General features: G+C 40.1%; 1 protein-coding gene across 1 annotated transcript in view; it reads right to left on the bottom strand.

Moving 5' to 3' along the window:
• Positions 1 to 27,895, bottom strand: part of SLC35F1 (solute carrier family 35 member F1) — a 350,399-nt gene that overhangs the window by 128,660 nt on the left and 193,844 nt on the right. Inside the window, exon 2 of the mRNA XM_037158132.2 lies at positions 5,290 to 5,465. Within this exon, the coding sequence (XP_037014027.1) occupies positions 5,290 to 5,465 (176 nt within the window). The remainder of the gene's footprint in view (positions 1 to 5,289; positions 5,466 to 27,895) is intronic.

The following is a 27,895-nucleotide window of genomic DNA, read 5'->3' on the forward strand; positions in this document are numbered from 1 at the left end:
TATTTTTCTCTCATTCCTCCTGCCCTACTTGAGTGCTCTGAATGGGGAAAAGGAGCCTGAGCGAGCAAGGGGAGACAGGGACGTCTGAACTACCTGAGCTCATCACCTCGGCCTCCCTACGTGGGACTGAAATGTGAACCGGGCCTCTAGGCTTTCTGTCCTTCTGGAATTGAATGTCCAAAATGAGACCCTTCATCATGAAGAGGAAGGCATGCATTTACTTTTCAGCATTCTCTCTTTAGAAAAAAATAAAAGGGGTTACACATGCTGATATTTTTATGAGTGCTTCATTAGTATTTCTGAATATTTGTTTCATTTTCACACTCAGAGAAATACATAAAATGATTCCATAAATATCTTAATGTCTATGTTTCAAAAATTTCCTGGAAAGCAACATACATGCAATACTCATGGAATTGTTTTTAGCTGGCAGCTTGTCTTTTGTCTGAAATTGGAAGAACTTGTAGAAATATATTTCAGTGAAAAAGCAAAGCTTGCAGAAACAGCGGTCAGCAGGAATATACCTAATACTAATCAAGGGTGGCAACAGTTTATTTTATTTCTAGGTCTGCATATGAAAAGAAGCAGAAATTTCTCATTCTATCATGTTTTTATCACTAACATTCATTTTTTCACCACCATGATTTGAGGAAAAAACAAGGAATGAAAGTTCTTTTGTTTGCTCACTTCCCCCTTGGCATCCTGCTTTTGCCCCACAATCTTTACCTCCGCCATCACTAAGTACATTGTTGATGGGAAAATAGAAAGGAATTAGAGAATCAAGAACTGAGAAAAGCTGGCAGATGAAGAAAAAGAGGAGGAAATTATTGACTAAATCTTTGTGGTTCATATATATGCAGAAGTTAAAAATTGCCAAAAGAGGAACCATGGGTATTTATTATTTAAGAACTGCTGAAAGTAGTTCCGAGAATCAGCAGGATTCTTGTAATAGCTGATAAAAGAAGCTGTAGGGCAAAGAATTTTATGACTTTTTTAAAAATAAGAAACATCCTATTTTCACCCTTGTTTATAAGCTCTTGCTTCTACAACACAAATGCAAGAAAACCTGGGCTCCAGTGGCACCTGGCTGGCCACGGCCTCTTCTCCTCGCCTCTTGTTTATGTCTTCACATTTGTGTTCCTCTGCTTCCCCATTTCAGCTAGAAGAATTAGATGAAATTAAGAAAAAAGTAGATATGAAATAGTCTTTTTTGAGAATTTCCTTGGCAAATCTGTAAATTTTGGAAGTTTCACTATACTTTCTTAGTTATATTCCTATGAGATAATAGAAAATTATATATGAATATAAATATAAATGTCTATATTATCTATCTATCTATCTATCTATCTTTCTATCATATATCCATGTTTCTGTCCCAAGTTCCTAAAACTCCTAAAACTCGTAATTTCCTGAGATGAGAACAGTAGGAGCATCTGACGCAAGGTTCCTAAATCCCTTGGAACTTCCAGGGTCCCCGGTACTGGCAGTATCTTCCAGGGTACAGGGTATTGGAAGTATCTTCTATTCTAATGAGGTGAGGACTCTCAATGGTCTTCCAGATGGGGAACTAGTCACCAGAAAGTGCAAGCCATGATTAGAAGTTTGGAATTTTCAATCCCATTTCCCTATTCCCCAGAGAAGGAAGAGGGCCTGGAAATGGACTTAATGACCGATTATGCCTACATAATGAAGCCTCTATAAAGATCCTGAAAGTACAGGGTTCAGAGAGCTCTGGAGCTGGTGAACATGGGGAGGTGTTGGGAAAGGGGTGTACCCAGAGAGGGCATGGGAGCTCCACACCCCTTCCCACAGACCTTGCCCTACTCATCTCCATATCTATATTCACCTATATTCTTTGTCATATCCCTTTATAACAAACTGGTCCACAGTCTACTATTCCTCTGGAGAGGCTCTAGAAAATTAACCAAGCCTGAGGAGGAGGTCGCAGGAACCTTCAATTTATATATAGTTCATTGGCCAGAAGAAACTGTCATTTGAAGTGAGGGGGCAGACTTGTGGGACTGAGCATTAAACCTGTGGGATATGACACTGTCTCCACGAAGACAGGGTCAGAATTGAGCTAAATCGTGGGACACCCAGCTAGTGCTGCAGGGTTGCTTTCCATGGAAAAAACCTCCACACGTCTGGTGTCAGAACTGTTGTAAGGGTGGCAGTAGAGGAAAGACACATGACGGGAGGGCTGAGCTTTTCTTTACAATTCCTGAAGCCCTACTCTGTGCATACAGCATGAGTTTGGATTGCAGGCTTTATTACAATGAGTATGTTTTAATTGCCCAAATAACTTTTTAAAATCAGTTACAATGAACCCCTGGAAGAAACAGCTATCTAAATTTTACGTAAATTTTCAAAGTTGTTGCAATGTCAATATTTTTTGAAGTATATTTTTTCTACAAAATTTATTGCTGAAGCTCTTTGTTATGAACATGAATTGTTTTTGAATTTTAGAACCACCTGGCATAAAAATTTAGCTTCAGTTAAGGAAGGAACTGGACTTAAAATTTATTCAACAAGATATGATTTTTTAAGGAGAATGATACTCAGATATTTGCAGGAATCGATGAATAATCAGGGACAAGTCCAAAATTCCACTTTGAACTGGAGTTATACTGGAACTGCTACTAGAATGTGTTGCTTCAGAGTCTTTGATCATTGGTCCAATGCAAATTTGATTAAAAGAACACAATTTGACTTTTGAGGTCAAATTTTCACAAGGCTTTTATAATCACATCACACTTTACACTCTTGAAGGGCTTCTTGTGTTTATTGCATTGTGTTCAACAGGCAACAATCATATCTTTTAAGAAATTGTATGATTAAAATTATAAAAAGGGACTTGTTTAAACATATAATCCCCAGTCTAAAGTCTTGCCAGTATGTGTCCTAAGGTGACATTAAATTAATATGGTGGCCAGCAGGGCAGGGATGGCTGTCCTGGGACGAGTGGGAGGATGGGTGGCTCCCTCAGTCCTAATTTGCTGCCCTCTGTGGAGCGGGGTCAGGGAGCAACCGGAAAGGAGGGGGAATTGTTGCTATGCGAGCACCTCCCTTGTGCACCCCAGACTTTCTACCCTCTTCTCTTTGTTCTGTGCATTCTCTTCCAAATCTTGAGGTGTGTAAGGGAAGAGATTAGTATGTTTCTATAGCAGAACATAGTACGAATCAGCCCACATGAAATTAATGCAGCTCCTATGTTGATTTCCAGATGCTAGCGTAATGCTAGCCTATTAAAATTTCTAAAGATGAACATTAAAACAAACTGCCATTCTGAGTAAACACCCAAATAAAGACATGTCAGCAAATTTAGTGATAATCTGAGGTAATGGAACAAATCTCCAGATAGGGCATCTCAGAAACTGATTTTCTCCCTCACTGACTGGGAAGGCTGTCTTCCGTCTTCTTTCCAAAGAGTCTCGATTCCTTGCTGCCTCTTTCCAGCTGTACTTCACCCACACCTACCCCAAACCCTCCCCACCACCCACCCAAATCTTTGACCACCTCCTCCCGACTTCTTCACTGTGCCTCCCTGGACCTGGCACCCAGGGCTGGGTTCTTAGTTAAAGTTTTGACATTGCAGGAAAACACCCTCCTTCTGTTCAGAAGTATCTCTTCCCTCCTTTTGCCTCCCCTGGGCCTCTCGTGGGAGGGGGCAGGGAGTCAGGAGGGCACAGCCCTGGCCTAGCACGGGCCGGCCGCTGAGTTTCCTAGTCCTGTAGCCTGGAGCCCCTTCCTGTTGCTGGAGGAGCCTTGGTTTTCTCATTTATAAGATTTTTAGATAATAACACTTATTTCCTTTGATCGAAGGAATAAAAGAGAGAATTCACAGATACAGTTCCTGGTATATTATCAGGCTCAATAGAAGTTATTATGATTAACTTTGGGTCTTTTACTACATTACGCTCTCTAAGCTTTCCTATTTCTAACTGTGACTGTGATATTATTCTGTTTCTTAGAATAGCTTGATTTTATTTTTGTCCTGAGGCAGGTTTTTGTTAAATTTCTGGACTCCTGGAAAGTAAGATGGACAAGAACTCAGACTAGTTACAATTCACCATCTCACAGTGTGGAAGGGCCTAGACACTACAGAGAAGATAAATGTACCACTTTCGTGTGAATGTTTGTTTTTGTGGTAAGATTAAAGTATTACAAAATTGTCTTAAGTTTAATCTTATTGTTCTTATTTATATTTCTTGTACTAAGCTAACTAAAACAAGCAGTAATAACACATCTTTTTAGAGGTAAATGAAATTAGCTCCTTCAATACTTTAAGCAAATCAAAAGTTGAACTTGAATTCAGTTCCAACTTGCTCATTTTTATTCTCTCTCTAAGACAAAACCTTGTGTGACCAAATCAGTATAATTAAACAATATTCTGGATGGAAATCCAAATAAGGAAATGTAAAAACTAAATACTAATATATAGTTCTTATAAAAGTTTCAAAAAAGTATGACTATTAGGATTGGTGTACACAACAATTCATGTACCTTTATTTATTATTAAAGTATATAATTGTCTTCAAACTTATTTATGATTATTTTTCAATGTATATTTTATAGTCAATAGACTACTAGAGGAAAATTCTTGGCTATTTCTGGGTCATAGATAAAATCATACCCAGCAGATCCAGTGGTATAATCGTCAGGCTCTGAGGTATAGTTCCAGAGATAAACCCTGAGGATTTAAACTACAATCACCCCTTAAACTGTTTTTACTGCATTGACTCTTAGAGGCCTTGCTTTATTGCTCTAGCTGTTTTAATTTTAGACAGAACCCTTACCTGGCTTTTTGTGGTAGTTTTCTTTTCTTTCTTTCCCCCTTTGCTATTATTAGAGTTATTCATGTTTACTATTTTTACCTTTCCCAGAACACTTTCCCAAAGAACATATATTTGTCTGTAGTTCTCTTGAATTTCTCATGGGTAGCATTGTTTAGGGCAGCTGTATAGAGCCTATTCCAGGTTCCGGAGAAGCTCTATTTAGATTCACAAAGGATACAAGGGATTTTATGAGAAATTCAAATAGTGAGCAATTGTACATTTCTGCCTATAGATGCATTTCCCTTACCACTGAATCCACACAATTTATGCATCTTTGTGATTTATTCATTCATTTTGTTTGCTGTATGACTGTAAAATAGAAAAATGAGATTTGGGACTTTCAATTATCATATGACGCTGTAAGTGAACAAGTTATTTGGTCACAGCTCATCCTTCTTTTAGATATTGGTACAAGAGAAACCGAGCTGGATCCCTGGTGCATTTGCACGCTTACCTTGTCTGACAGCTAGTGTGGTGGTATAGACCAGGAAGAGAAGGATGTAATTGAGGAAACTCTGGAAGACAGGTGTATTGGCATGGAAATCCTCTGACAGGTACTTGCTGGTCAAGCCAATTCCACAAATAAGTAGGGATAACACCTGGCCCAGAGCCACAGAGATTAACATCTCCCTGAAAAATAAAGAGAAACGTAGCAAAGATCAGCAGGAAATCCATTAAAACAACATTTAAAATTTATTGAGCACTTGTGCTCTTCACTGGGCTAAGTGCAACAAATAGTATTTCTTTTAATCCGCCAAAGCAATGCTATGAGGAAGGTCCAATTGTTACTGAGGTTTTGCAGGGGAAAATCTAAAGCTTAGAGGGAGGGGTTGAGGGATCTGCTCCTCGTCGCATAACTAGGAAGTGGCAAAAGTAGAATTTGAGACTAAACTCTCCAAGTTTAGAAGCCAAGCGATCCTGGCTTCTAGCCACCGCACTCTGAGCTTGTGGGAAAATAACAGTGTCCGATGCCCGCCATATCATTAAGCAAGCCTTCAGAAACCTGAGGGAGAACTTCTTGAACACTGACCAAGAACCTTATCTTCAGGCTCTTATACTAATTACAGAGACTTTTTTTTTACAGGTAGAAATCTTGGATCCAGGGACACTTGATTGAAGGGGCTGTACAAACCCCTGAAAATCCAGAAGGACCATCTAATCCATTCCCAGATTTGGGATCTCGGTTTGCTCTAGGAGGCATTAGTAAGCACTAGTATCTGCTCTCCTCTGCTCAAGTTACATTAAGACTATAATTCGTGAAGGTAAATTTTTAGTGAATGCAGTGGTCAGTTGAAATGAAACATTTCAAGATCTGTAAGTATTATCTTCATAGGCACTGACCCTAGAGGCCACTCTAATCAGGATTGGGAGGCAAGAGTTCAGGGGTTCACTTTGCACAGGCTTTTCTGCTCATAGGGACCTGCATGTCCTGACCCAGGAAGAGCTCCTGGAAATACAAAGCAGGTTTCTGCGCTCCCCCGAGTCCCATCTGACTTTCCTGGTTTATTTATAGAAACACCTATATAAAATAAGCCAGGAGTAGTATTCTAAAGAAAAAAAGCATTCAGCAGAGGATTTGCAGTGTCACGTATTCCCTCGTCCATAGGAGGTGTGAATCCATCTTTCTGGAAGTAGCAGAGTTCTTGATGATATCTTGCTTAAAAAGAAGGGATCCATCACATTTTGTTCATTGTATTTACTGCACAAGGAAGGAACACTGGCAAGCCTTATGGGTCCAGGGGAAAGGTTTTCCTGAGCTTAACCTGTAACAATGGTATGGGTTTTTCAATGCTTGCTCTGTTTCCATGTACTGGCCCCCAAATGCTGAATTCAATGTTTAGAAATGAGTCAGAGATTTTTTTAAACATAAAACTTGAAAATGCCAGTCTGCTGTAAACTATTGGCTTACACTTGATTATTTGCATAATAACTTACATCCTTAAGTGGAAGAGAAATGGGGAGAATGGCAGCTAATACACCGGACAATTTGCTCTTGATGCTGAGCATGTCCAATAAAAAGTGCTGCGGATGGAGTGTGTTTCTTTGGGGAAAGAAGGTTGAAAACTACCGTTATGACATGGTAATTGCTACAGATGCTTAAATTACTACCATGGGGTCTTGAACTTTAGCGATATCTTGTGTCTTACAAAGAAAATCAGGACCCCACACCCCCTCAAAAATGGGAGATTGCTTACACGAGAGAATTAAATATTAGCCCTTGTGATATTGATGTATTAATGCACCATAAAACAGCCTTCTACACGCCCTGTGCTACATATGCAAAGATGAACAAGATGGTCTTCATCACTGGAGAGCTAATAGACCAAGAATTTGGAGCTGAGGTCCCACGAACCTTACTACAAAATAGAGCCAGAAGGTGCAATAATACTAATTCATATTCATATTTAATAAGATTTACTAGGTGTCAAGTCTTGGGCTTGGATTTATGTATATATGATCTTATTTGATCCTCACAATAACCTTATAAGAAAGCTATTATTTTGTCCCATTGTATAGATAATTAAGTGGATGCTTAGAGAGGTTAAGAAACCAGCCCAAGGTCACAGAGCTAGCAAGGGGAAGGAAGTGTTTGCCTGCAAACTAAGTCATATGATTCCAAATCTCGACCTCTTAATTACTATGCTGTACCATCATTATGCTGCCAAAACATACTCTTTGCCCTCACAGAGGGCACAGAGCATAGTTCAAGAAATGTAAGTGGCTGGTTTCTAGAAATATTCTGGGTAAGGTGAGGACAAAAAAAAAAAAGCCAGCTTGACCCACTGACGAAAACTCTTCCACCAAGACATCTGTATTGTGTGCCTTTCAACAAAATTCAGCTCAAGTCTGTTCTTGTTTCTTCAGCCAAACGAAACAACAAATCTGCAGTATTCAATTCCTGTTTTTAATTAGTGGCCATGCCATTCAGCTGCTGCTGTGATTTAATAGAAGATGCGAGTTATGATTTTATCCATCATGCTAATAAACATAGCTTGTAAAATAGGAAAGGATGGAAGGAACTTTATCAGACTAGTTCAGGAGTCCTTTCCCAGCTGCAGGGAGCTGGGTACTGCAGCTGTTGTGGCAGACTGCACATCTGAGCAAAGTTACTAGAGTCACCAAAGCAAAATAAATGAGTAAATGAATAAAAATAGAAATAAACCTAGATGTTGACAACTTTCTAATTCCACCTCTCCACTCTCTTTTTTAACACAGGACAGATACTTTTGGTGATTTCTTTCACAAAATGTTCTTTGTATCACTCTCTTTGTTTTAGGACCTTCTCAGTTCATTTACTGTTGCCTTACTCCTCTGAGCTTTTATCCATAGGTAACCACTGAAGTAGATCTGTGGTCCCTCCAACCTAGCACCTCATAATCTTAAGGTGCCATCTTCCCCAGAGGGCCTCTCTTGGCCACTTCCTGTTCCCTGAGGCTGAATTAAGTGTCCTCATCTGTACACTCCTATCTCTACTTGTACTCATTATATGGTGCAACTCAGGAGCTCCTGAAGACAAGAAAATGTGTTCTGTTCATTTGCATGTTCGAAGTACCTTGAAGACTACTGGGTGGAAAGGAAATACTCAACAAATACAGAATGAATAAATGAACAAAATTTACAAAAGAACAAATGTATAAGTGAAAAGAGCAAAGTCTTAGAAGATTTGAAAGATGGCTGCTTATTCTATCTTGAAGAAAAACTAGCTCTAAAAGACAAAAATAATCCTATTTTCACTGTATTCCATCTGCCAGTTAGACACTGAGGTTAATAAGCTATTTTCTGATGCATTTTTGAATAAGCCTGGTAAGGTGCTATCTTGCAAAAATGATGCTAAATATGGTGCAGGGTGAAATACTGCACAGTGAGCTGTTGGTTATTCATGTAGTATACAGAATAGCACACCAGAAGTATTCTAACACAGGATGCATAGTTCCTATAAATTTAGCAGCAGAAATGGAGAGGAGACTATAATGCACATTTTCATCTTCTTTGTTTATGCATTTAAAAGGACATCCTATCCACTTAAAATTCAGAATGACCAGACAATGAAAAATGCATGAGTCTCAGGAAAAAATAGTACTTCAGGAAGCTGAATACCTGTTCAAACAGAGCTCGTATTCATAAAGACTGACATGACCATTATCATAAGCACTTTGTTCTTTTGAGTTAATAGAATTTAGGATCTTGTGAATAAACCTGTTTTACAAGTCAGATATTCAAAATAATAAGATTTAAGATAAAACATAGATCAAATCTTGTTTTCTTCCCTTAGTTATAAGAATATGTTACTTTAAAAGGGTATGAAAAATTTCAACACAGGTTATACAATCATACTGCTTTGTAATTCTTTAGCATGAGAGTGAACCAATTATGTCATCATCTTGAATCAGAGCATGTCAGCCCTCAGAGACATCTTCATTCTGATAACTACTCTCTGGCAAGTCATGTCAGATCTGCGTCAGAGTACGAATTCAATGGGCATACATAAAGAACACAAGCATACTGCCTTGACTAAAAACAGCATCACTCGAATGGGGGAGAAACATGTTCTACTACGTTTTGATAAAGATTCCTATTTTCAGAAATTAGAACATTGGCTTCTTGAAGCTCTTTGCTGAAAGGTCCCCCCCCCATTTAAGTATTAATTAGACTTCTTTGTAAGAAGATTATTAAACAAGAAGCAAATACATATCTCTAGAGGTTTAACATTAATTGGAGTTTTCCTGAACCAGATCCTGCATGCATGAAATTTAGTCTGTTCTCTGGTTCTGTGGTACCAGTTTGTTGTTATTGTTGTTGTTGTTTCTTTTTTTTTAAGAGGAAACCAAGGAAGCCACAAAGAAGCCCTCTGAAACAGTATTTCACTGAGCCTCCAGGATGCTAAGCGTAGGAGACAGTTGGAACAGTAGTGTGAGAAAAACGAGTCCCAAATGCACATGTAGACAGTGCGCTGTGTGTCTAGAGAAGCAGCACAGGAGAGTGAAAAGGCACCATGTGGAGTGTTGGAAGCCTGCCTCCTGAGTTCCGCTAATTAAACTCCGCAGTCTTGGGCATCTCCCACTTTGGCTTCCTGTGAAGTAAGGATATTATAATTGGTGAGTGTGTAAGATACCTTGTATGCTCCCCTTCAAATCCTCTTGGTCTCATCTATTTCTAAGGTCTCTGGTCATTCACTGTAGCCCCAGTGGTGACGGCCATGTCCAACTCTACACAGACGATACACAGAATATTATGTGCACACAGCCCCGTGGCCTTGTGTCTCATGTCCATATTTTGTACCTTGTGCCTTCTACCCTGGGGATTCCAGGCTTATGCTGAGGGCCAGACCTTGTGGGGACCTACTTGGTGCTCATTCATCATCAACCAGGAAGTGCAGAGGAATTAGTGAACTTGACTACTAGGAAATTAACACAGACAGATAAAGCTTTCCGTCTTTACATTTCCTTCTATGCCATAATTCTGACTTACTTTTAGAAGATGCTGGTATGTAATCATTAACTCGTGAAATTGGTATCTTGGACCTCAAAGTCTACTCTTTTATGCTTTTGATTAAACTCTTTAATAGCTGAGTTATCAACAATCTTTGCTCATTTATTATGTGCACACTCTGTGGGTTTGGGGATTAGCCCAGAGAAATAGATCAATCAGTAGCCTTTGCTAAGGCCTGCTGAGTGCAGGTTATGAGAAAGGAATGTTTGGCCTCTGCCTGTAACAAGCTGAAAAGGACATGGAACATAAGTGAGTGAAACTATTTGAATCAAGAGTGTAAAAGCACCTACACACACAAGTAAGTCTGTATAAAACTGCTAGAAGTTATTGGGATAATTTCAGTCTTCAGAATTGGGCAAAGCAAATCTGGAAAGGTTTCATGGAGAACATAGCTTTGGGTCTTGTTTTAAATAATGGAAGAAATGTAGTTTGGTACTGAGAAGTTGGCACATCATTCTAAGAAAGAGAATGCTGTGTTATCTCTGAAGCAGGGACTGACACAGGGATCACTGGGCTGGCAAGGGGGAACCCAAACAGCAGAGATGGGTAAAGAGAAGTGAGAAGCAAAGGAACCTAAAACATGGGGTAGAATTTTAATTCAGTAGAAATCATTCTTTAGATTTCTGAGCAGGGGAAATGAGTTAACTCCTGTTACAATGTCCTCAATTTTCTCTGCCCATTCCTTTAGTTAGGACCATGTCCTGCTTTGATGAGGAGGAAAAAGTTTCAGTGGGAGGATACATCGAAGAACCAAATATCTCTGTGTAAGTACGGCATCCTGAAAGTTCAATACCTTCATAATACATGCACTGCTGGCTGAGGCATGCCAGGTACATACCGGTATTTCCATTCTGACATTGCAAAGCTACAGTCTTTAATAACTTGCATCTTTAAATCTTCAGCATGGCTTTCTGTGTATCTTTGAACATTATTAATCAACAGAAGAATGAGTTTTAGTCTTTTGCCATCTTGTTATTCTTGTGTAATACAGCCATTTTTACAGTGAAGAATTTCTCCACTAGTATAAAGATTTTGAGCATACAAGGTCTGTCTGGAAAAAGTCCAGCCATTGTTAGTATGAGAACGGGTTTGTATGACATACATGTAACCTGGCAGCCAAGGCGAGTGGACTGGAATGCGTGTGCATGAACAATGACAACTTCACTGTAGTAGTCAGTGGGGGCAGTAGACATGTTGAGTGAGCATGTGTACTGTGTGGCCATTGCATTCAAAATGACTGAGTAAGTAAAGCAACATATCTGCATCCAATTTTGCATAAAGCTTGAACATTTTTCTGTGGAAACTATTTGGATGATTCAGAAGGCTTTCAAAGATGATGCAATGACTGTTGGCAGCTTCATCATGACAACATGCCCACTCATGCACCAGATTTGATGCCCTGTGACTTCTGAATTTTTTCAAAACTAGAACCACCTTTGAAAGGGAAGAGATTTCAGATCGTCAATGAGATTTAGGAAAATATGGGGCAGCTGATGGTGACTCCAGCAAAATATTTTGCAGAGTTTTTTGAACAGTAGAAGAGACACTGGGAGAACCGTGTGAGGTCCCAAGGTGCCTACTTTGAATGAGACTGAGGAGTCATTGTCCTATGTATAATGTTTCTTGAATCTTTTTCAATAAATGTCTATTTTTCATAGCACGTGGCTGGATACTTTCTGGAAAGACCTTCATATATTAATAAGAAATACCAATTGAGGCTAATTGCACAGTTATTATTATAGTTAATAATGTTTTTAAAAAATAATGGGTTGCATGACTAACATAATCCTCCTCCCCACCAAATTGCAGGAGTTATGTTATGACTGCTTAGTTTTTTAATCATTTCCTAACATTGTGTGAGGTAATATTTTAAGAGACCCTGTCTACTTACAGCAAAGTCTATCTTTAATAAAAGTGTAAGTTCATATTTAAAATCATCTCATTGACAGTTACAAATTTTACTTAATATTTTTGTTGCATATCATTAAATTTTATTGCATTTGCTTTACTTTGTGATACAGCTGATGAAGAAAGGTCAGATTAAGAATATGAGAAGTTTCCTTTGAGCAATTTTTTAAATTTACGGTGCATTTTTGTATGATCTTTGACTCTCAGCTTTTGTGTAGAAGTTGTTTTTAGAACAACAAATCCTCTCTGAGAAGCTTTGTTAATCAGATGGTGCAGTCACCGAGTCCTTTGATCAGACCGCATGAAGGAGGTAAAGTCAGGAGGCTGTCATGGGCACCCTCTGAGTCACTCCTCTGTCAAAAATCTCATGTAAGTTACAGGAGTCAGCTGCCTAAGGAAGCCAGTCACAGAAGACCACATATTACATGATGTGTCCAGAACAGGCAAACTTACAGAGACAGGAAGTAAATAAGATAGCTGGTAGTTTAGGACTGGGGGAGGGGGAAAGAGGAAGATGGCAGCTAAAAGTATAAGGTTTCTTTTTAAAGTGATGAAATGTTCTAAATTGGACTGTGGTGTCACTTGCACAGATCTGTATAATACTCTGTACTAATTACTAAAAACCAGTGAATTGCAGTTTAAATGGGTGAATTGTAGAGTATATGAATTATATCTGAAAGCTGTTGTTAAAAAGAAAGAAGAAAAGAAGGAAGACAAGAATAAAAAAGAAAATCACACAATAGTTAAAAAATAAAGTTTCAGTCATCTGATTTACCCACTGAGCGACCGTCTGACCTACAAACTGAGTCATTGCACCAGGGTCAATTTATACATTAAAAACTAGTCAGTCACAAACCCAGACAACAGTGTGGTGATTATGGGAAAGAGAAGGGTGGGTAGAGGAGGAAGAGGGTATAGGAGGATAAATGGTAGTGGGAAAAGATACAATAAAATATAAAATATTAGTCGAGTTTAATTACTTATTGTTTCTACATAAAAAATAACATTTTTCTTTCTGATATAAAATAACAATATTATTTTCTTGTTGGATTCCAAGGGATCATCTTGTATTCTCCCTTAAGACAGCTATTTCCAACCATTTTTGTCTCATGGCACATATAAACTAACTACTAAAATTGTGTAGCATGCCAAAAATATATTTTTTGCCAATCTCAATAAATTTGATTGATTTACAAAAATAACAATATTAATTACCTGCCCTATTTTCCCAAGTGAATTTTGTTAAAAAATAAGGAGCCTATACTTGTATATAACAATTTCTGGTACCAAGAATTAATCAGATGCAACCTTATTATGCAATGTGATCAATAAGATGAAAATTTATTATATGACCTGTATATTTATGGTTCAAGACAGGCATTCATACCAGATGGCTATTGTGTTGGCTGTTGCCACTTTTTATTTGATAGTCTAAGGAAAAAGAGGTCAGTGCCCCTGACTAAACAGTCAGTTTTGCATGTTTTAAAAATTCTTGTGGCACACTAGTTGAAAATTGCTGTTTTTACATGTGTACTCTCACTTTGGAAACATTTGATTTAAATGTAAGTTTTTAATTGTAAGTTTAGAAGGTGAAACTTTTGTCACCTTCCTCCAGAGAATCAATACAATGTCACAATGAGAATACATTTTGAAAATAAATTTAGATATTGACTCTGCCATTAACTAGCTGAAGTACTTTTCTATAGATTCATCTATAAAATGGGGGTAATAATATATACTTCACAAGGCTGTGAGAGGACTAGGTGAGATAGTTTGTAAAAGTGCCTACTGTAGTATCTGGCTCATGATATATATTCGAAATGATAGCTCATTACTTTTTAGTATACTTAAATCAGTACTTTTATTGATTAGCGAAATCTATATGTTTTGCTTATGGTACATTTTTTTAAAACTAGAGAAAATACTGCTAAATGCATCCCAGATTTATTTCCTCAAATTCTGAATAACAAGCTTATTCCAAAATTTGGGGAGATTAAAGGAGTCTTGCCCTTCTGAAATTGAGGAAAGACAGAGAGGGGTGAGAGAGGCAGGGAGAGTAAGAGAAATACTAAAAAAATCTTACCTGACATGACTATTATAAAGCTAACAGGTCTAGTTTTAAATAGGAACTTCTGACTTGAGTTCTCACACTTGCTAATGTCTTCTTGGAGAACAAGAAATAAGTGAGGACATTTTTAGGTCTATTGTATTGCTGTTTTCTTTCTTCGCGCATTTTTAAATGACTGACATTTTTCATTACAAAATGCCCTTAACCTTGCATTTTGAATTATGTTAGTAAACCCTGAGGCTAAATGGCAGACAATTAACTTTAACATCTACTGAATAAATAAAAACAAGAAAGCATGCAAGTGACTGGTGATATTCACTTTCTTTTAAAATAACGACCCACATCAAATTCCATTATTTTATCACGTATTTACCAAATTTGTATGCATGAAGTAGAGTGTATTTGAAGTGCAGCAAATTGGGAAAATTAGATTCCACTAAGTGCTGAACTTCTCCACACACAATTAAAAGCTGCTTGAAAAATGTATAATCAACCGAGATCATCAATTATGCCTTTTACTTGGAAGAACATGCAAGAAACTTAGGATGAATAAGTGGGGAAGCCATGCCTAACTTTAGAAGACAAATATATCTGGCTTTTGCTTTCAAGTCGTAAGAGGATTCTCTAAGTGGAGGCTGGCTGGCATTTTTCTTCGTTCTTTATATCAAAAGATGACTCCAATTGGCATTACTGGGACCTGACAGTAAAGGAGTAATGTTCTCTCCGTGCCTCTGACAGGCTACTTTGAAAAACAACTCAGAATTCAACTTTTGCAGCATGGGCTAGAGCAAATGTATTCTAGAGGGTAAGGTCCATAAGGATGAAAACTGGATATTTACCATAATTAAATATTATTGATACAGGGTGCAGCCAGAGGGGCCCCCCAAAAAGATTTGGAATGGTGTCCAGAATTCAAAGTGTATAGGAATATTGGAGAGACATATAAGATGTTCTCACCGCCCCCCCCCCCCAAGAAACGAATGGAGCAGGGCCATTGAGAGCTGTTTTGCATAGCAATAGTTTTGCAGCTAACCTCTGGAATGATTATTTAACATATCTATAATCATTAACTGGTTTCATAGATATGTTAAATAGCTGTGGCCAAGTTTGGAGCCAGGGAGAAGGGAGTGGACTTGGACTCAGGATAAAACTAGGGGCTGTGTCCCAAGAGTGAGAGAGGGCCTGTGTGGGAGCTTGGGAGAGACTGGCTCCAGGACATGAAGGGTCCCAGCTTGGCCAGATGAAGAGAGAGCCACGCAGTTGGGGGCAGAGTGAGGACCCCTGCAGTCATGTAAGAGTGAGCCATGCAGTTTTAGCAGAGTGAGGACCCCCTCTTGGTGAGGTGAAAGAGGGAGCCACGTGGTTTTGGCAGAGTGTGGACCCCCTCTTTCCCAGGTGAAAGGAAAAATCATGCAGCTTTGCCAGAATGGAGGTCCCTGCAGCCAGGTGAAGAAGAAAGACATGCGCTTTTGGTGGAGTGCGAACCCCTGCAGCTTTGGTAGAAGAGGCCCACGCAGCTTTGGGGTGCCCCCTTTGGCCGCGTGGCCTGGAAAGCAGGAGAGACTTTGACTGGAACTGGGTACAAAGAACTCTTGCCAGTGGACCATGAGAGGGTACCACATAACTTTGAATTAACTAGAGAGAGATTCTGCCTGCACGGTGACACAGCTGACGGTGCCAGAGGCCTGAAAAAGGGATGTGTGCTCTTTTCCTGATTTACGGTACCCGGAGTTGGGACAGTGGGAGAAGGGAGTGCTGTGTGGGTGTAGGTGTATACCCTAAAGGACTTTGATATTTTAGTGGTGGCATTAAGCCTAAATAGCATTAAATAAACATTTTGTTTCCTGTTCACAAATCTCTGGCATTGCGAGATGTCTTTCCAATTGGCGGCGGACAGAAGAGCCCAGTAGATATTAGTATTCTGTCCTTGGGAGGGGCCCCTGTTGTGTAGCAGTATTTGGCATCCCTCGGTGGGCCAAATACTGGCCCCCCTCCCTCGGACCTCTTGTTCAGTGACATTATGACTGGGAAGAAATTTGAGCTGGCGAAGTTTCTACTGTAGGGATGATTGTAACAGCAACAAAAATCTATTATCTCCACTCCCACTTCAGGGCTCAGAGAGGAAAAGGCAAACAAACAGAAGGAAGGGAGGTCCTTAACTGAGAAATCCCTAAAAGTTCTCAGCAGCTTTTCAAATGGAAGGGGGCAGAGAGGAGATAGGTGGGAGGGACAGCTTCTGTGGCACGACAATCGAAGGACGAGTTCTAAAGGCTTGAGTCAAAAGTCGGGCTGGTAGAAAAGAAAAAACATTAAACTGATGAATTTGTTGGAAGACAATTCAAGGTGGTTCATGATACAAAATGTTCCAATTTTTTAAAAGGTACCAAGATTAAGCCTTGTGGAGAAAACGTGAGGTCAAATAAAAATATCAGGCAGGTTAGAAAATGAACCTTCTCATTAAAACCATGTTCTAGGTAAAGGAGATCAGTTTGTTCTGACACCTGGAGCCCCTGCTGAGGCCTGAAAACCAGTCTCAGGCCTCACATTGTGGGAAGTCACCAATGCTTTAAAGAACAACGGGGAAAAAGGAGGGTCAGTTAAGTGGCCTAAATTGTGCACTCATTGTTCTTATACTTGAGCTCACTGTGAAGTCACCTGTTGAAGTGGGGAGGTGTGCTCTGACACTCCTGGGTGGGGGAAACCCACTCCGCAGAGTGGGAAGGGGTGGGCAGGTGCCTTCCTTCTCTCAGGGCTTCAGTCGGGTTGCCCTTGACAATGTGGACTGCTGGGGAAACAGTCCCTGACTGTGTCTGCAGCGGAAACCACTTACGAACCACCTTTCCTTCCCTTTTTCTTACATAAGACTTGGGTAAATGCAAGTAATTTCAGATTACTAGTACACCTGTCTTACCTAGTCAAATGCTGCAACAATGTTACTAAACCATCCAAGGCACAGGGAGCATCCAATGACTGTGCAGCAAAACGCCAAAAAAGAGGGTAAGATTTTGCCTTTCAAATTAAAAAAAAAAATGGAATGGCCTGATTAGACTTAAAGTTCCACTAAAGGGGAAAGTAAGAAAAACGTCAAGAACTAAAAAAACAAACACTTTAATTTATTCTAAAAATATGTTTTCCTAAAGGTATATTTTCCACCTCCCTCCCCCTACCACCATGCCTAAATTCTTGGGACGATCTAGAGCTCCTGGGAGACAAGAGCTGCCCTGACACAGCGGCCTGGCGGCTGAGCACAGTGCTGAGCCAGGCTGACAGCCTCAGCGTCTGCAGAGCTAGCAGGGCAGGGGGCTCGCCTTCTACTTGTGAATGCCTCAGCTACAGGCAATTTGGCATCAAGAAAATAGGGAGAGAAGATACTTGTTACCCCCTTTGCTTCTTGAGTCATGGAAACATGCAGCCTAGGAGGACTCCTGCTGTATTAAACTGATCATGACCACCAGCCTTCCTGGAAAATGACTGTTAAGTCCCTGTCTTTCCAGTGGTGCCCAGTGTGCATGTGGTGCCAGGCCCCTTAAGACTGTGCTGCTAATGCCAATTGTATTCCAGTGTGGCAGGGCTGCTCACTGACAGAAAAGCAATTTCCAGACACATTAGTTATTTTGAACTACCCTAAAGAAGACAGTTTCCAACTCCATCCTTGGTTCTCTTGATACTCTGAAGTATCAGTAAATGACTGCATATACATTTTCTTTGTCTATTCATATATACATTCTCTTTATCCATTCATCTGTCAAGGGACACTTACGTAGTTTCCGTATAGTGGCTATTGTGAAATATGCTTCAATGAAGACGAGACTACAGATGGCTCATCCAGATATTGATTTGATTTCCTTTGGCTGCATACACCCAGAAGTGGGATTTCTGGATCATACACTAGCTCTGTGTATTGTTTTGAGGAAACTCCCTCTTGTTTTCCATAATGACTAAACTAAGTTACATTCCTACCAATAGGGTATTCGGATTACCTTTTTCCACATTCTTAACAAGCCTTATCTCTTGTCTTTTTGATAACAGCCATTCTAACAGGTGGGAAGTGATATCTTATTGTGCTTTTGATTTCCATTTCCCTGAAGATTATGATGTTGAAGACCTTTGTATATACCTGCTACTATTTGTATGTATGTCTTCCTTGGGAAATTATCTATTCAGGTCTTCTGTCCATTTTTTAATTGAATTGTTTTTGTTGTTGTTGAGTTGTATGAGTTCCTGATATATTTTGGATATTAGCCCCCTTTATCAGATATGTGCTTTGTAAATATTTTCTCCCATTCTGGAGGTTATTTTTTTCATTTTGTTGCTTGCGTCTTTTGCTGTGCAGAACCTCTTTAGTTTGATGTAGTCCCACTAATTGATTTCTGCTTTTGTTACCTGTGCCTTTTGATTGGCACCTTACAGTTTTAATAGTGACTGTAGAGGTGATTTGAATAGAGTCTGACTCTCATTTCTTTTCCTTTATTGATCTCTGGGTGTGTGTGTGTGTAATGGAAAACAAAGCAGCAGCTAAAAAGCTGTTCTATTTAAAAGTATAAGTGGACTGGTACTTGAAGTACCTGTCTCACCAGCACACACATTGCCAAAGACATTAAATTCAAATGAGCTGTGCATGGCGTGCATGATGATGTGCACATTTTGTGGTCCTCAGTGCTCCTGAGGACCAGTTGGTTTATTCAGGAAGTGGATTAATTTGTATATAACACTGCATGGTCAAATAACTCCAGTGCATCTTTTACTTTAAAGTAAAAATGAAATGAATCAAGGTGCAACTTGTAATATGATGTATGCATTCTGCTGAATTTAAATGAATTCTAATTAAATTACTTGGAGCAAGATAAATTAGATTATTTTTCGAGCACATTTTAGATAAACCTAATGAAGTTCTATGAATGAAAAAGGCAGAATGGGTTTTAATGACTTGGTTGCTGATATATAGTCACGGAATGAATAAGAGGTCAGGCTGACCTTGAATCATGCCTTCCTGGAGGGAAACAGCTACTATATTATTTTCAGAAAGACTAGCTAAAAAGAGACTAAGATTTACTTCGTGTTGATAGGAAAATAATTTATTGAGGCATTTAGTTATGTGGTTTTTCCCCTATATTTTTTCCTCTTAGCTTTTGACTTCACTGGCATCAGTGAACAGTTTTGATGGGGAAGGAAAACAGAGGGCTGAAACAAATGTCCTTTTGTTTCTAACCCCATGGAGGGGATCAGATTGGGAGTAGGAAAGGCAGACATCAGCTAGAGGGAGATGGGCACAGAAGCATCAAGTTGGGGAGAGATGTCCAAAGACTATGGTAGGCTCTACAAGTGAGAGGGACCCGGACCCACCATCTCATGCCACTGTGGGGAGGCTAAGGTTGCAGAAGTCTAGGTGGGTTAGCTTGGTAGACCATCTAGGGAAGTGGTACCCCAGAACCAGGGCTGCTAGTCTGCAATGATTTCTGTGCCCAAAGGTGGCACAAAACCTACAAAGCTTCTGGATTCTAAGAAACAGTGCGAGCCTGGAAAATATATATACTGGTGGCTTGGTGTGAGTATTTTTTCTAAAATTACAGTTTACTTTCAATATTATTTTGCATTAATTTCAAATGTACAGCATGGTGGTTAGAAAATCATACACTTTACAAAGTGTTCCCCCTATATTTCCAGTACACACCTGGCACCATACATAGTTATTTCAATATTATTGACTATATTCCCTATGCTGTGCTTTACATCCCCATGACTTCTGTAACAACCGATGTGTATTTCTTAGTCTTTCACCCAGTCCCTCAGCCCCCTCCTCCAGTGTGTTTTGATATGCACGAGCCCCTGAGCCATCTAACCCTAAAGGAGCGGGGAGTGGAGGAGTGGGATGTAAAAGTGTCTGGTCACGTGGGACTGTGGAAAGGAAATCTCCTTTCCCAAATGGCTGAGAGAGCATTTCTTCTTAGTCTAGATCAAGAAAAATTAGAGTCAGAATTAATAGGTTTTGTGGAATTTTGTGGAACAGAGGATCTCTACTCTTGCAAATGTCTTCTACTCTTGCAAATGCTTATTTCCATTTTGGTTAGCTAAGAAATCATTCATGAGCAACACACCTTGCTTTGCTAAAATCCCTTCTTTTCCTAATCCTTTGAAAATGCTTGGTATTTTATTACGGGCAAGGGCTGTAGTTTCTTTGGCTTGGGAAAAATGGTGAGTGAAGTCTGAGAGGGTGGGGAAGGGACACAAGGAAAGATTTCCAAAGCCAAAAAAAAAAAAAGACAAACAATGCATTAAAGGATGAAGGAGGAGTAGATAAGGATCATGTGCAATAATATCTAAAATATATAGCCATTCATATGACAATTATTCACTTTTCTAAAACAACATATAAAGTCAAATGAGTCTGGGTTGAGAACCCGGGAAAGCTACCTGGCAGTGAATGAAGTGACATTGCCTAATCTACATTCCAGTTCCATAGGCAATCCGAGGAATGTGAGAAATGAGGTCCTTTGAAGAACAGAACATGATGGCTTCTCTGATACATATTTCATAAATGTTTTGTTACAGAGTGTTCTGCTCTGCACATCCCCAGTGCTGTCTGAGATACATTAGTGAGAAAGATGAGAGGCGCCAGTTTTCGTACTAACGTACCTTTTCATGTTTGGCGCATAAACTTTTGGTTCAGTTGACAATCCCAGGACACATCCGCAAGCATTTTCCCATTGATATTTAGGAAAATATTTACCAAAAGTATATGAGTAGAAGTAGGGCAAGGCTTATGAACTGCTTTTGGGGTCTCTAAGAACAAAAAGGGGAGGGGTCAGAGTAGAGGGGTTCCTGAGAAAAAAATAAGGTTCCATCCTCCACTAGTGTAAAAATTCCTTCAAGGTATAAATACTGTGATTCAATTATAATATAATTAGAAACTTTAAAAAATAGTTTTATTTCCACCAAAGTATGCATGTTATAGCACACAGACCTCAAAGTCCCAAATAGAGTCATTTAAATAAACCAGAGGTTATTTTTTAATGAGGAATGTTAAATGTTTCAACCCTAAGGGGACAATTCTATGTCTACATCTCTTCAAATATCAAATAGAAGAGAGAACAGTGTGTTCAGTGGGTTAGCAACTATAGATTACATGTAAGACAAGGGTAGGGAGACATCTGAATTCTTCCCAAATATTCTAAGGTAAAGGTAGAACACTGCTAACATCAGAAAAACCATGAAAAAATGTTAATTTATAGTACAACATGGCCAGCAAAGGGCAGGCAGTGGGGAGGAGATACTACCTGCTCACAGCAGGGCATGATAGGAAGACATTGAGGGAAAGACTCTCCATGGTGGTGTTTGCTTGTCAATGCCAAGCCCTGCAGCCAGCATAATGCAATAACCTAAGGGTTCCTAGTACTCTGTGACCTGTTCTTCCCTTAAGCTCAGTGCATGGTGTGAGAAGGCAGGAAGCTCAGTCTTTTGCAGGATCTCTGGCAAAAGTATCTGGTTTCTGGCCGTAAAAGGAAGATCTAACTGAAGATGTCCACCCTCACCCCAACCCATATGCCAACTATATGAGACAGGTGATCAACACCTGGTGCTATTTTCCCTCTACGTAAAAATTTGGAGAATTGGTGAGGGAATTATGTTGGAGAGAATGTGAATTCTGAGTGTCAGAAATCACCCAGCTGTGCCATTCAAGCTGCAACTTTCCTTTACTCCGTGGGCAGCAGAGGCCGTCAGAGTGTTTAGAAACCAGCAGGTGTTGAATCCGTGCATGCAGAGACGGATGCTGCAATCCAGCTGGACAGTGGAGCAAGTGAGAGAAGCCAAGCCAAATTAGGGGCCTGGGCATGTCCTACACAACAACCAGCACAGATGGCCAGGACCTCCATCTGGATGCTTCCGATGGTGGAGATTTCACAAGGCTCCCACCCTGCGCTTCATTTCACGTGCATCTTTTTGTTAAAGAAGGTAAACAATGTTTCTGCTGTAGAAACATAACACGGGGTTCAAGTAGCAGTGACATTTTTTTGAATGATATGTTAGAGAGACTGCTGTGATTGACAAGGAGTTTATAATCTGAATGAAGAATACTTTTGAAGGATAGAAAGATTATTAACTCGCCAGTTTATTAGCATGTTAGTAATTAGAAGCCATACTTGAAACTTGGCTATTTTGAGTTTTCCTGACTCTGGTAAACTGGTGTCCTGAGCATGCCCGTACATTAAAGATGAAGGTGAATGGGAGGGTGCTTTTCAAAGTGCTAGCATGGTCCATAGCTATTTTAGAAATATGCATCATGATAAACAGGAGAGTGGTTTACTCATAAGCCCAACATTTTTGTCCTTGTTCCTTACTTACTTGACCTTCTCCAGCTACTATTTTAGCCCACACTATTAAAAAATAAGCTTTCCAACTTTGTCCCACACTTTGACTGATGGAATAGGAAGTCAACATTCAAATGTCATCCCTGGTTTGAGAACAGAAAGACACAAGCTGAAGAAGAAAAAGAAGGAGAAGGAAGAGAAAGGGGAAGAGTACAGATCCTGACGTCCACCTCTTTCATTCTTTGTGCTTCACGGAGGGAGGTGACTGCAGTCCCTAAAACCACAAAGTGCCCTTCGGAGCCACTATCCAGGTAGGCGCTGCATGGAGGGCTTTTCTTTTGGGAGTGTCATGAGATTTGCCTAGCCCTTCACTGCACACTCCAGCAGAGGTCTGCCTCGCAGACTCAGAAAGCAGAGACAAACAGAGCGGGGTCCTTGCAAGGTGCTGCCCACTTCAGGTCTCCTGTGTCTAAGTTTCTTCCTTAAAGCCACCTTGGGATTGTATTTATTAAACTCCGCCTCATGCTGTGAGGCACCATTCTGAGACTCGGCATCTACTGAGCACATGTCTTCATCAACCACCTGGGAGCAGTTCATTTGTAGATCAGCACACTTCCCTTGGCTCTCGAGCCCCACCGCACCCCAACACCCCAGTGCTGAATGCGGCTGCCGGTATTTCTAATTCCCCGTCTCCAGGTGTACTTGACAGGTAATCAAACAACCATCCAAAAGGCAGGGAGGAGAATTTCATAGTAAATAATGAAATAAAGGACTGTAAGATTCAGCCAAACCACTTTTCCCTTTAAAGAAAGACCCTGACCTCGTGTTCTTCTCCAAGGCCCAACAGCCACCTTAAGAAATTCTCCTTTGAACATGGTATGGAGGCCTGCCCTGCACAGGCACTCTCTTCTTTTTCTGGTGGTGCTATAATCTATTTATCTTACTGATATACTCGTATCTTCACTAACTTCAGATGTCATAAAGATTTGAACTTGCAGAAGTGGGTTGTATTTTATCTTCTAGAAAGGATTAGATAGCTAGACACACTCAAACTCATGACACTTGGGAAAGAAAGGTACAAAGACACAAAGAAGGGATGGACAAGTGTTAATCAAGAAGGCTCTCTCTGTGGACCGGAAGGCCACTGCTTCCAAGAAGCAGACCACTAGATTACTCGTTGTGACCATTTCATGCAGCCACTGGGAACCCAGTGGGTACCTGTTACACAGTCCTAGATACAGAGACTCTGACAAGCAGATGTTTATGGTCACCTCTAGGAGTTACATGGTCCATCAGTAACTTGAAGAATCCTTTATTTTTGATCTTTGAAAAAGTCTATAAGCAAGAACAATAACAAAATAGTGTCTTGGATCTCTGCATAATGAGAAGGAAAAGAGAAAAAAAAAGCAAAATGATTTTTCCTTGAAAGTTAAAGGCTGTTTTCTGTACATTTAACACCAAAATGGAAATCAAGAGAAAAATGTTCTTCCCTTTAGTAATTCTGCAGACTGAAATATTTCTTTGCAGTGAAAATTGGCCTATTTCATTCTATCAATATAATTAACCTTTCTTTAAACTTGTTCTAGGAGGAAATTCATTTTTTATACCCAGAAATGTTGCTATTTATGTATCTAAAAACTAGTTTTATGAAAAGAAATGACATTTTTTCAAACCTAAAAATAGTCCTGTGATTTAATTTTGAAAAATCTTCCTAAGTCAAGGCCACAGTCCTCTGCTCATTCACAGCACTGGGAATGCATCTTTCTGCAGCTGAGTGCCATTTTTTATTCTTTTCCTCTTTTGTCCTTTTTCTTTGCCATCAGCAAGATCCTGCATGCAGATCTCTATGATCAGATCTTCCCTGTGAATCCAGGGGCAAGTTACAGACAGCCACTTCGAGGAAAACATCATTTCAAGTGTGATAGAGACCTCTCGCTCAGATAAACCATGTCACTACTGGCTCTGTCCTTCCCAGAGAATCAGGCCCATTCCGGTCACACCTCATACCCAGACGCAGTATCTAAGAAAGCACGTGGAGCCATATGCCAACCTCGTTTCTCCCTGCACTGGAGGAGCCACTTCAGCCACATATCCTTTGCTCAGCCCTTCCTTTTCCATTTCCATGCATTCCCCTAGAAGCAGTATGGGCTCCTCTGTTGTCTTGACCACTCAAAAAATCCGTGTAACCCTACTGATACCAAGAAGATGATGAGGTAATAGGCCACCTTTTCTACATTTCAGAGACAGTAAATGGAATAGGGTAAAACTCAATAAAAAAGAAGGCATAGAATAAGTAAAATTTGCCCTGGCTGGTGTGGCTCAGTGGGTTGAGTACTGGCCTGTGAACCAAGGGGTCACATGTTCGATTCCCAGTTAAGGCACATGCCTGGGTTGTGGGCCAGGTCTCCAGTAAGGGGTATGTATGTATGCAAGAGGCAACCACACATTGACGTTTTTCTCTCTCTCTTTCTCCCTCTCCTACCCTCCTTCTAAAAATAAAAAAAAAAGTACAATCTTTTAAAAAATAGTGAAACTTGACAAGTTAGTAGAGGCTATATTTGAGGATGGAATATCCTAGATACTGCTCAAATCATACCCTGTGGGAAGATGTCTTGAGGTGGCTAAGAAGAGGTACTACAAAATGAAGGAAAATAAAATCTCCTCTGTCTTTCTTTACTGAGAGAAATAAGTCATTTTGGAGATTTCAGTTCTTATTATATAGTAGTAATAATAATAGGAGCATCAGAATGAACATTTATTAGGCATGTACTATATGCCAGACACTGTAAAGGATTTATGTTAAGAACAACCCACAAGGCAAGCATTTTCACCATCTCCATGTTACAGATGAAGAAATGAAGTCACCAAGTAGTTAGATAACTTGTCCAAGAGCACACAGGTGGCAAGTGACAAAAATGTAATCCAAACTGTGTCTAATCCCACTGCTCTGAACCACAAACTATATGGCCACACACTGATGACCACAGAAGGTACACACAACACTTACACGCACACAAACTTGTGTTACTCTGCTTTACTTGCATCACTACTTTTATTTTAAATCATTATTTTTCTTTCTCACATATATTGCCCCCAACAAGTATGCACTGTTACATTTTACAACACTTTGATCCAAGGGCAATAAAAGTGATGTGATATGGAATAGGGGAACAGGGGGCTGCGGAAGAAGAAACAAGGTGTGACCCATTCTGAAAGACCTTCACCTGTCTGCTCGTGTGCCTTGAAACAAGTTCTTTTTTTAAAAATAAAACTTTCTTTTTCTTTCTTTCTTTCTTTCTTTCTTTCTTTCTTTCTTTCTTTCTTTCTTTCTTTATTAGAAAGGGGAAGGAAGAGAGAAAGAGAGAGAGAAAAACATCGATGTGTGATTGCCTCTTGCATACATACATACCCCTTACTGAGGACCTGGGTTGCAACCCAAGTATGTGCCCTGACTAGGAATCAAACCAGTGACCCTTTGATTCATAGGCAGACACTCAACCACTGAGCCATACCAGCCAAGGCAAGACAACAACTTCTTAAGAGCAAGGCCTATTCTTTGAGTTATTTACTAAGTTTTTATATCTATTTCTTGAGGTCCTTACAAAATAGTACTATAAAAGATGAAACAGAATATGTGACACTTAGTGAGTTTGCAAAGTTTTCTTAACAAACATTTAACTATGTTTATGTGGTGCTACTTATTTTTAGAATCACCTGTTAAAGGAAGATAATCACTTATCTTCTAACAAGAAGATGAGTAGATCTAAGATGGCAGAGGAGTAAGTGGAAGCTATATTAACCTTCTCCCAGGACCAATCTGGAATTATAAATAAATTATATAGAAAGCATCCTGAATAACCAGCTGAACACTAGCTGGAGAGAAGCCTTATCACCACAGACAGATAGAAAAAACCACTTCACCACAAGATTGGTAGGTAGTACAGAGAAGGCATGAGAGGCCTGACTGGGCTCCCACAGGTGGCAGCTGAAGTTTCAGAGGGATATTTCAGCATCTGGAGAGCTTCCCCTGAGAAGTGTGGGGTCTAAATCCCAAACTGGGCTCCAGAGCCTATAGGCCCCGGAGCCTATTCCTATAGCATGAGAGCCAGAAAGGAACCCAGATAACATGTAGCTATGAAGAGCAGCAGGGTTTCTATTTGCCAGAGACTGGACTGGTTAGAGACTCAGAGATCCTCTCAAAGGGCCAGTGCACAAAATATCATTTGCCGCCATTACTCCTGGGCTTTGGCAGGGGAAGGGCAGAGTGGACTAGAGATGCTTGAGGAGAATCTGGGGTTGGTGGCCCTGGGGAGACAACTGAAGGAACAGTCACCAGGATCCTTGTGCTGAGTAGTTCCCCACACTGCTGAAGACATCTCAGGCAGAGCACTCTTCTTGATGTGGCATCAGCCAGAGGGGAAGCCATAGCCTCCCACCCCCCCACCAGGAATTACTCTGCCCCAGGCTGTGGCGCTTAAGCTCAGCTGCTGAGTACAGCTTGAGGCTATTCTACTGATTAAGTTTAATAATGAGGGAAGATCTCTGGGAGCTCTGAGAATTTAGCTGACCGCCCTGCCCTTTGCCCCACCACCACCCCCTGGACCTGATGCTGGTAAAACCTGGCCTTGGTGCACAGCCTGATTCTTTCTGCACACAACCAGGCCCAGCAGAGGGAGCCACATGCTGTGGATTGCTGATAGCTCCAAACAGGTTGACCAGGGCCAATCACAAGTAGTGTCTGACAAAGACCTATACCAGTCTTTGCAGTTCTACCTAATACATACAAACAGATACAAATAAGCAGTCGAAATAGGAAGACAAAGAAACAGATTCCAAATGAAGGAACAACAGAATTCTCCAGAAGAAAAACTAGATGAAATGCAGGGAAGCAATTTATCAGATAGTTTAGAGTTATGATTATAAGGCTGCTCAACAGCATGAAAAATGACGGAGAAACCATAAAAAGGGACCAATCAGAAATAACAGATGTGATGTCTGAAATAAATAATACACTGGAAGTAATAACACAGTAGGTTAGATGAAAGAGGATTGAATCAGTGGTTTGGAAGACAATGTAGAATAAAACTCCCAGAAAGAGCAGCAAAGGGAAAAAAGTTAAAAACGAGAAAAGATTAAGAAACTTTTTGAACATGAGTCGCAACAACATCCAAATCATGGGAATGCCAGAAGAGAAAGCAAGCGATGAAGAAGTTATTTGAGGAAATAACGATTGAAAACTTCCTTAATCTGATGAAGGAAAAAGACACAGAAGTCCAGGAAGCTCAGAG

Source organism: Artibeus jamaicensis, unplaced genomic scaffold (assembly GCF_021234435.1).
Source record: "Artibeus jamaicensis isolate MK-2021 breed Jamaican fruit bat unplaced genomic scaffold, CSHL_Jam_final contig_387, whole genome shotgun sequence".
Lineage (NCBI taxonomy): Eukaryota > Metazoa > Chordata > Mammalia > Chiroptera > Phyllostomidae > Artibeus > Artibeus jamaicensis.